The sequence below is a fragment of the Sprattus sprattus genome, assembly GCF_963457725.1.
Source record: "Sprattus sprattus genome assembly, chromosome: 15".
NCBI classification, from domain to species: Eukaryota; Metazoa; Chordata; class Actinopteri; order Clupeiformes; family Clupeidae; genus Sprattus; species Sprattus sprattus.
Genome location: NC_137913.1, coordinates 6,545,279 through 6,555,278, shown reverse-complemented (window position 1 = coordinate 6,555,278; position 10,000 = coordinate 6,545,279). Strand labels below are relative to the sequence as shown.

Genomic DNA, 10,000 nt, shown 5'->3' with positions numbered 1-10,000 from the left:
TTAGTGACAAAGTAGACAGTTTCGAAATGGTAGGGCTTTTATCCATGCAATGACATAGTGAGCAAGGTAATCCTATCTCTCTCTCTCTCTCTCTCTCTCTCTCTCACTCTCTCTGTCTCTCACTCTCTCTGTCTCTCTCTCTTCCTCTGCTGACCTGGTCCTTTCGGTGTGGGGCACGGCTGATGCGCCTGTCGCCCTCCTTCTCTCTCTCCAGCCGTCCCTCCACCTCTCTCTCCTTCTCCAGGTGCTTGGTGTTCAGCTTAACATCTACGGCTTGCCGCTCCATCATCAGTTGTCTCTCCAACTGGACCAGCATTCCCTGCAGGCCATACAGAGGCGTTACAGAACCAGAACCTCCCTAGAAGAGCGTGCAAGGACCACTCTCACTGCCTCTACAGAACCACCCTAGAAGAGCGAGCAAGGACCACTCTCACGGCCTCTCCAGAACCTCCCTAGAACAGCATGCAAGAACAACTTTCACGGCCTCTGCCTGCGGAGAACCAGTGGGGGGGGGCCTTGAGACTTCAGTTACGTTCAATCTTCAGTCTAGAGCATTCAAATTCAGGTATGTTCAATCTAGAGCATTCAAATTCAGTTCAGTTCAATTTTCAATATAGAGCATTCAAATTCAGTTCAGCTCAATCAACTTCAGTACGGGGGGAAATGGAATCCAACTCAGGAATGCATTCAAAAATGCATTTGGTTTGACTTATTTCAATTCAAATTGGCCCTCGAATGCTGGAGCGAGACCCAACCTTAGTGCTCTCCACGGCGGCCTGGGCAGACTGAGACATCTGGGCTACTTTACTGAGCTCGTACTGGCCACATATCACAGTAGACTGCATTTTGTCTAAAACCTGGGGCATCTCCCTCACTTCCTGAGGAGAGAGAGAGAGAGAGAGATCAGATGAAAGATTACAACCAGCACACACACTTCACTTATTAACAGCTTTCAGTTTCAGTTTGTTTATTTGTTGAAGAGGGCCAGTGTACATTAATAAACATTAAAATGTAAATGTACCCAATTGTAGCCAAAAGGCTAGTTTCCATTGGTAGTCCCTCTGCCAGAGTGATAATTCTACTCTATTTTACTCACAGCATGTCATTGTGTTTTTTTCAGTGATGTTGTCTGTATATTACAGTGATCTTAATGATATGTTAAAGTATGTGTATGAGTATGGCAAGCATGTGTGTGTGTGTTTGTGCGTGTAAGAGAGAGACTTTTATACAGACCCGGTGTATGTGCTCTTCCACTTGAATGTATGTGGTCTGGATATTTTCTGCCTCAGTGATCTTGATACTCATTTTCTCAAGACAGTTTTCCAACAGTCGAACACTCTGCATACAAATATTAAAAGACACACAGACAGATAGACAGACAGAGACACAGAGGTGGAGTTTCATTTAATTACTATCGTTAGGGCCAGCTGTTGCTGTCACAGCAAACTGATAATGCATAACACTATAACATTACAACACCATAGAAGCCATTCATTCAAAGTGAACTTACCATAATTCACATCCGACATTGTAGGCGAGAACTAAGACAATTCTATATAAATAACTCTCCAAGGTCCTGAATATTTGTTTTTATATTTGTAGCGCTGGCCTTGGTGCTGAACTCTCACGGCCGTACTGTTGTTCTATTCTATCAGTGTCATCGTCCCTAGCGACCGGGGTCATTCTTGCCTGATCATAATGTCGCGTATCCTCATCTGGATTACTGTCCAGCTCCAGACTCTTCATGATCTGCTCCATCTCCAGCAGCTGGGACTCTTTTAACCGAAGTGTGTACTGCAAGCCATTGTGTTGCTCAACCAGGGTGCACAATCGACGCTGTTGCCTCTCCACGATGTTCTTTGGTTAAACACACACACACACACACACACATCTATGTAAAACACTGTACTTTATCCGTAAATGAGGTGAGGGACCGTCCCGGACACGGTCAACATAGCGTACAAGTTAGAGCGCGGCTAAATATCTTCTCTGGCATTTAAACAAAACTGTATTGAAAATACTGCTGTTGTTATAGATAGTGGGCTACTTCAACGTTACCTGGAGGGCGGGCCCTGGATTGGGCAGAGAATTGCACAGTGTCTTCGCAACGCGAGGGAGTTTGTGGTCATTTTCCAAGATCTCTCTTGCTGCATTGTGTTCGGACCGGTTCTGTTTCTCTGTTGAGTGTATGTGGAATAAAATTCAAAGTTGTGATCGCCTACTTTACAACTAGCCTACTTTATCAACCATGTAGACTTATCTTCAATAAATGATTATTGAGAAATGGCCAACTGTTTATTTATCGTAGATAGCCTAACTACAACGGACGGACATCTTCCCGCAAAGACATCATCAATCCTATTGTTTTCACAAAAATAACGGAAATAGCCTAGGGGTATTGTGAAACGATAACTACATATTTGTAGTTCACAACTGCACCATCGACGTTGAAGTTGTGTTGTTGGATTCAATCAGCTAACCTACACAATATGTTTTAATATTTTAAATCCGAGAACTTTGAACAAAAAATTCTATAAAAGAAAAGCAACATGCCATGGAGCATTAGTAAGTTTGTTTTCTTTTGAATTTAACATAGGATCACAGAGGGCATTCCAACATTTTCACAGAAACAGACTGCAGCTGCACTAGGCCTGCTGTACGTGGCATTTTACCTAGTTGTTGAATACGAATTCTCTGCTCCCGCAGCGAAAGCCCCCTTACAGTCTCTGTGTCCGCTGAACCCATGGCGTCCGAGAAACGATACGTTTTTCGCTTGGTCGTCAAATTTAAAAGATGTAAACCCGTCCATAATGCGTCATAAAGTAATAGAACGCAGTCATGTTACGTTGACGTGCTCGGAAACTCCAATGTTCTAAGGATCAAAATAATGAACATTTCGAAAACAAAAATCTCGTATTAAATAAATAAAGTTGCACTTCATCTTACTGGGATGTAAAAGAAAGTTGAATTCATTCGATGTGTTGTCTAAAAGAGTTGTTGCTATTACAGAACACAAGCCTAGGTAAGTTACAAGACTAAATTCACACCTTCAGCTCAAAAGCGAGGGCATCAACCCATACAATTCTTTGGAGAAAACAAATGCAGGACAAGTATTTTGTATTGGATTAGTTTTAAATGGGAACTCCTAAATACCCCCATAAAGGCAAAGGCAATCACACAATTTAATTCCAAACAAACAAATACCCTTGTTAAAATAATTAGCTTATGAAATGACTCATTCTGTCCAGCATACATATGGCATCTGTGTAACAATCAGAACAATAACAACAAAAAGTTACATGATTTGTTTCGAACCTTTCAGTCATCATAAAACACAATAAGTACAAGTGGTGTCTTTCCCTTTTTGATTCTTTGACCTGCTTTAACACATTTAAAACAGCAGCCATCAAAAAATCACAGTGGTGTGTCAGCATCAAAACACTGACATATTGCATTGATATTAGGCATTAGGTTAGGCATGTATTGTGTAAAATGTTAAAACTATTTACCAACATGTACATGTAACTATTTGAACACCTAAAAATACATCAAAACTTTGCACACACAGGACATATGTACTGTATTTTTGAGACCAACTTGAGTACAGTAAACATACTGTGTGTACATCTAAAATACTGTAGTGTAGTGTATTAGTGTATTAGTGTCGAGTGTACTAGTGTAGTATAGTGTAGTGTACTAGTGTAGTGTAGTGTAGTGTAGTGTAGTGTAGTGTAGTGTAGTGTAGTGTAGTGTAGTGTAGTGTAGTGAAGTGTAGTGTAGTGTTCTTGTGAAGTGTAGTGTAGTGTGGTGTAACTGTGCGTTGGGAGCCTTATATACCCCCAAGTATTCAAATTTTACCTGAATGTTAAAATGACACCTGAGAATGCCAAGTTATATGTTCTTATCAAGTTTCCATTTTTCTCCAATGTTGTTTCCAACTTCAGTGAGTAAGTACCCCAAATAATTTAACAACTAGCCAGAAACCTACAGGTTCACGCTGAAATCAGACACAATAGGACTAATCATCTGACCTGAATCAGACACAATAGGACTAATCATCTGGCCTGAATCAGACACAATAGGACTAATCATCTGACCTGAATCAGACACAATAGGACTAATCATCTGGCCTGAATCAGACACAATAGGACTAATCATCTGACCTGAATCAGACACAATAGGACTAATCATCTGACCTGAATCAGACACAATAGGACTAATCATCTGACCTGAATCAGACACAATAGGACTAATCATCTGGCCTGAATCAGACACAATAGGACTAATCATCTGACCTGAATCAGACACAATAGGACTAATCATCTGGCCTGAATAAGCCCTTTTGCCTGGCCTGGACTACATGTATAAGTCAATCTCTGTTCAGACAACAATTCCCCAAAGGTTACTGCACTAGGAAAACCCGTTCAATTAGGTACAAAATATATCAATCTACTAAATTCATTAAATAAAGTATTGCACTGATAACTGCTTTACTGGATGACAAATGACAACAGAGGGTGCACATTCATCAGCTTCTGGGTGGGGAGACTCGCCGCGTCTCATGATCCTAAAAATGAGGACGAGGATGTGGGGTCTGCCAGCCGGTAACGTGGGAGCCTCAGGCCCATGTCCTCATCCTGACACAGAGAGGAACAACACACACACACACACACACACACACACACACACACACACACACACACACACACACACACACACACACACACACACACACACAGACAGTCAGTAAGATGGGGCAAATTTGACACATTACAGCATCCTTTTGAGTGGTGAGACACAGAACGCACTAAGACACAACCACAGGCATAGGGGAAGGGTCCTTCTGAAGTCTAGGGTACAGGTAAACATGCACGTCATCTCACTTTCACACAATTTGAAGAGCGTGACTTTTTCCATTTCAGAAATAAATTTACATTTAGTCATTTAGCAAACGTTTTTTTTTCCAAAGCAACGTACAAGGGAGAGAACAGTCAAGCTATGAGCAATAGAGACCTGGTATAACAATAAATACTAGTTTACATAAGAAATATAAAAAACTAAGTGTGGCTGCCTAAGATTGGGGTTCCAACTCTCTGTTTAACTGTCTCCTCTAAGCAATGTGTGTGTGAGTGTGTGTGTGTGTGTGTGTGTGTGTGTGTGTGTGTGTGTGGCTGCCTAAGATTTGGGTTCCAACTCTCTGTTTAACTCCCTCCTCTAAGCTCTGGCTGGCAGGCAGCTTGCAGGCCTCTCAGCGCTCAGGAGCCTTACTGTGTCTCCCGTGTCTGCTGTCTCATCCTCAGTGTGCTCGCTGAAGTCGAAGTCGGAGAGCACCTCGTCATAGTCGGTCTGGTACTCCGATTCATCTGCTGTTTGAAGAGAATAATGGAGGGGGTGAAGCAGGGGAGGGGTTGGGGGTTTGGAATGGGAACACTGCGATCGAACGTGTAGATGAAGAATTGGGACTTTTGAAGTGACGCTGAAAAATACTGTGTCACTCTTGTGAGGGTCCTGCTCTTACCATCTAGGGCAGGCTGCTTGACGGCGGGCTCTATCCGAGACACGATCTCTGCCAGATCAGTGAAGGACGCGACGGGACAGGTGAGCGCCTGGGACACAAAGATTCACCTCAATAGAAGAATAATCACCGGAGCAACAACTAGCACAACAAAACGCAACAAACTCACTTCCAATCACATACAACAGTCTGTCGCGTGCACTGAAGAAAAGCATTCAAAGAAGTTAATTTGCTAACCAATAGGCCACATCTGGTTGACTAATAACGTTGGTTACTTAATTGTTATGATAATTCATGAAAGCATTGCAGTATAGGCCATTACAATAATTGGCCATCTCATTCAGTGTCTCAGAGGCAAAACTCAATTAGAGAAGCAGTGCACGTGCTTATGAGAGCGGTTACAGAGGAGACGTGCACAGAAGCAGTGCACGTGCTAATGAGAGATGTGCACAGAAGCAGTGCACGTGCGAATGAGGGCGGTCACAGAGAAGACGTGCACGTGCGAATGAGAGCTGTCACAGAGGAGACGTGCACAGAAGCAGTGCACGTGCTAATGAGAGATGTGCACAGAAGCAGTGCACGTGCGAATGAGAGCGGTCACAGAGGAGACGTGCACGTGCGAATGAGAGCGGTCACAGAGGAGACGTGCACAGAAGCAGTGCACGTACGAATGAGAGCGGTCACAGAAGCAGTGCACGTACGAATGAGAGCGGTCACAGAGGAGACGTGCACCAGCACTCACGTTACTCTTCTTGCTCTTGTGGAACTCTTCCTGGTGCCAGTCCTTCAGGATCTTCTCCACCACGCCGCTGCGCAGCCACACGCTGAACACCGTCTTCCCGTGCTGGTAGCCCACATCCTGCAGGATGAACAGAACCACAGATAGAAAGAGCCAGAGAGTGAAAGAGAGGGAGGAAGAGGGAGGGAGGGAGAGAGATGGAGAGAGTGGGAGAGAGAGAGAGAGCCAGGGAGAGAGAGAGAGAGGGAGGGAGAGGGATCGAGAGAGAGAGAGAGAGAGGGAGGGAGAGGGATGGAGAGAGAGAGGGAGGGAGAGAGAGGGAGACGGAGGGAGAGAGAGAGGAAGGGAGAGGGATGGAGAGAGAGAGGGAGGGAGGGAGGGAGAGGGAGACGGAGGGAGAGAGAGAGGGAGAGAGAGAGAGAGAGAGAAAGGGAGAGAGAGGGAGAGAGGTAGAGACAGAGAGAGAGAGATGGGGAGAGGACAACTTACTGCGATCTCATCAAACTTGCCGAAGTCCAGTGTGCCGTATCGGTCGATGGGCGGCCGGATGTACTCGCAGTACTCGCTGTTCTTCACTATATCCAGCTGACGCACGCAGCACACGTAGGCCAGACGCGTCTGGATCTCAGCCATGTTCAACACCTGCAGAAAACAACACACACACACACACACACACACACACACACACACACACACACACACACACACACACACACACACACACACACACACAAACACACAAACACACACACACCCCGGTCACAGACCCATACCAACACACACACACCCCGGTTACATAACCATACCGACACACAAACACACAAACACACACACCCCAGTTACATAACCATACCGACACACAAACACACACACACACACACACACACACACACACCCCGGTTACATACCCATACCAACACACACACACACACATACTCCCCACACTGGTCACTGGAAGGCCTCTGAGCAGGGTTTGGGTCTCATCCCTGTCCTTGCCTGGCCACATGCATGCAATGGGGCTTAATCTGGGTTTTAGAGTGATCCATGCGTCATACGGGTGAGGCTGACTTACGTGCACGCCGTGTGAGAAGGGGTTGAGTCAAACAGGTGAGGCTGACTAACGCCGTGTGAGAAGGGGTTGAGTCATACAGGTGAGGCTGACTTACGCGTGTGAGAAGGGGTTGAGTCATACAGGTGAGGCTGACTTACGCCGTGTGAGAAGGGGTTGAGTCATACAGGTGAGGCTGACTTACGCGCACACCGTGTGAGAAGGGGTTGAATCGGTTCCACAGCAGCCACCAGCCGGACAGCGCGTCACCGTAGTTGGTCAGGTCGCGTTCGTCGCGGCTGCCCACATCGACGGCGATCACCACCTTGGCACCCATGGAGCGCGCCACGTCAGCTGTGGGTCGGAGTTGAGCGTTGGCACAGAGTCAAGAACTTTCAAGAAGTCGCTCAGAGGACATTTACATTTCGTCATTTAGCAGACGCTTTTATCCAAAGCGACTTCCAAGGATGTTTACACATTTTACATTTACACTGATGGCACACTGCACATCAGGAGCAATTAGGGGTTTAGTGTCTAGCTCAAGGACGCTTCGACAGGGAATCATAATAGCAACCTTCGGATAACTAAACGACTTCTCTACCTCCTGTACCACTGTCGCCCCCAGGACAAAAGTCATGTTTTTTATACATCCACTGGGACACCTTTTAGTACTGTTGCAAAACACCTCCATCTCAGGCGAGGAAACTTCAGCATACACACATAGCTAGAGTAATGGACAGTTTCACTCCAAGGCAAGATCAGGATAGATCCATGCCAGCAATTCAAAGTGCGACTGATAGTTACACTGATGGCGACCTAGCAGACAAATGGAACCGTGAAGGCATACTTTGCGTCAAAGTTATACTCGTGAGCCAATGACCTTGATGTAGTTAATGGCTCGACCTGGCATTTGAGTTCCAGGAGCAAGGGAAGGGAACGTCCCAGAAAGACTATTAAAAGATGGACGTGGCTTTCACCTCCAGTCACTGCAATCATCTAGATTGGCCTGAGCTGGACACCGTCCAGTCTCCCTTTAACATGACATATTCCACTCAAACCCTGCACTGTCACGGAAACGTAGCCTTATTTTGGGGGTTTTTGTAAAGCAGCCAGACGATGGATGCCAACCGTGCGATCAATCGCCAGGCAATGCATTTACATTAACATTTAGTCATTTAGCAGATGCTTTTATCCGAAGCGACCTACACTTATACATATTTTACATTTACACTGATGGCACACTGCACATCAGGAGCAATTAGGGGTTCAGTGTCTTGCTCAAGGACGCTTCGACAGGGAAATGAACTAGCAACCTTCTGATTATTAAACGACTTTTCTACCTCCTGAACCACTGTCACCCCCTGTTGTTGTGTGGGGCCCTTACAGGAAGAGATAAATGAGACATGAGGAGGGGGTCAACCTGGCAGATTGTTGATGTAGCCTCCGTCCATGAGTAAGTGGCCGTCTTTGGGGTCGCAGAGAGGAGGCAGGTAGCCAGAGAGGGACATGCTGGCACGTATGTACCGCCAGAGAGAGCCTGCGGGAAGAGAGAGAGAGAGAGAGAGGGATAGAGAGAGGGAAGGAGAGAGAGATGATCTTTATGTACATGCTGGCACGTATATACCTCCAGAGAGAGCCTGCGGGGACAAGCACAGAGCTGTTACTGGACCCAGAGAAAGAACAAGGGAGGATATGTGGAAGAGGCAAAGAGATAAATGGGGAGAGAGACAAATCAAAAGTGAGAGAGAGAGAGAGAGAGAGAGAGAGAGAGAGAGAGAAAGAGAGAGAGATGATCCTTATTTAGATTTTTCTCAGTGCAGGCTTCTTATACTCTGTAGTATAGAAAGCATAAAGGTGGCCACTAAAATGATCATTGTCATTACTTATCAGGATTAGTATTATTGCATAAACACGTGTGTGTGAGTGTGTGAGTGTGTGTGAGTGTGTGTGTGTGTGTGTCTGTGTGTGTGTCAGTGTGTGTGTGTGTGTGTGTGTGTGTGTGTCAGTGTGTGTGTGAGTGTCTGTGTGTGTGTGTGTGTGTGTGTGTGTGTGTGAGTGTCTGTGTGTGTGTGTGTGTGTGTGTGTGAGTGTGTGTGTGTGTGTGTGTGTGTGTTACATACCATCAGTGTGCACACGCATACAGGAGGCTGTGATATCTGTGGTGATGTTAAAATATGGCAGCCACATATCCTTTGGGAAAGAGAGACAGAATACAGAAACAGACAATAAAAGGAAGAGAAACCTTACTCAGGGACATTCACAAGCCTCCAGCTTTTTGATTACTAGTACTTTCTCAGGGGACACATCCAGTTATTATTATGGACCCTGCTGAATGCAGTTCATTTAACACAGAAATACAAAGGCATTGTGCTGAGCTGGCTAGGGTGACAAAGGCAGCCTGTTCTTATCCTCCCACCTCAATCTGTTTGCCTTTGAAGATGGCACTGATGCCGTTGTTGAACGAGGCTCCTGAGAACATGGAGGTCACAGGGTACGTCAGGTCCAGAACCTTCTTGAACATGGAGGTCATCTCCTGCGGAACCACAGACAATATGTGACTCCTGGTTTCCAAGAACACCATACCCTTAGCTGAATGGATTATTATAAAAGGAATACGTCAAGCACACACTGAGACACACACACACACACACACACACACACACACACACACACACACACACTCACACACAATAAGACT

The 10,000-nt window shown here is 45.6% G+C and overlaps 2 protein-coding genes across 3 annotated transcripts in view; both read right to left on the bottom strand.

The window, feature by feature from the left end:
* The window catches only part of LOC308376224 (coiled-coil domain-containing protein 183-like), a gene marked incomplete at both ends in the record, with an annotated part of 9,855 nt that extends 7,110 nt beyond the window's left edge, over positions 1 to 2,745 (bottom strand). Inside the window, 6 exons of the mRNA XM_080852520.1 lie at positions 227 to 319; positions 756 to 878; positions 1,234 to 1,338; positions 1,690 to 1,857; positions 2,059 to 2,072; positions 2,673 to 2,745. Coding sequence (XP_080708646.1) covers positions 227 to 319; positions 756 to 878; positions 1,234 to 1,338; positions 1,690 to 1,857; positions 2,059 to 2,072; positions 2,673 to 2,745 — 576 coding nt within the window. The remainder of the gene's footprint in view (positions 1 to 226; positions 320 to 755; positions 879 to 1,233; positions 1,339 to 1,689; positions 1,858 to 2,058; positions 2,073 to 2,672) is intronic.
* Positions 2,746 to 3,113: 368 nt separating this feature from the next.
* The window catches only part of pnpla7b (patatin-like phospholipase domain containing 7b), a 28,871-nt gene continuing 21,984 nt past the window's right edge, over positions 3,114 to 10,000 (bottom strand). For both annotated transcript variants that reach the window (XM_080852214.1, XM_080852213.1), the window contains exons 28-36: positions 9,719 to 9,835; positions 9,423 to 9,492; positions 8,723 to 8,839; positions 7,508 to 7,656; positions 6,744 to 6,896; positions 6,258 to 6,374; positions 5,519 to 5,606; positions 5,269 to 5,366; positions 3,114 to 4,637 (exon numbers count right to left, since the gene is read on the bottom strand). In XM_080852214.1, coding sequence (XP_080708340.1) covers positions 4,560 to 4,637; positions 5,269 to 5,366; positions 5,519 to 5,606; positions 6,258 to 6,374; positions 6,744 to 6,896; positions 7,508 to 7,656; positions 8,723 to 8,839; positions 9,423 to 9,492; positions 9,719 to 9,835 — 987 coding nt within the window. In that variant the 3' untranslated portion in view covers positions 3,114 to 4,559. The remainder of the gene's footprint in view (positions 4,638 to 5,268; positions 5,367 to 5,518; positions 5,607 to 6,257; positions 6,375 to 6,743; positions 6,897 to 7,507; positions 7,657 to 8,722; positions 8,840 to 9,422; positions 9,493 to 9,718; positions 9,836 to 10,000) is intronic.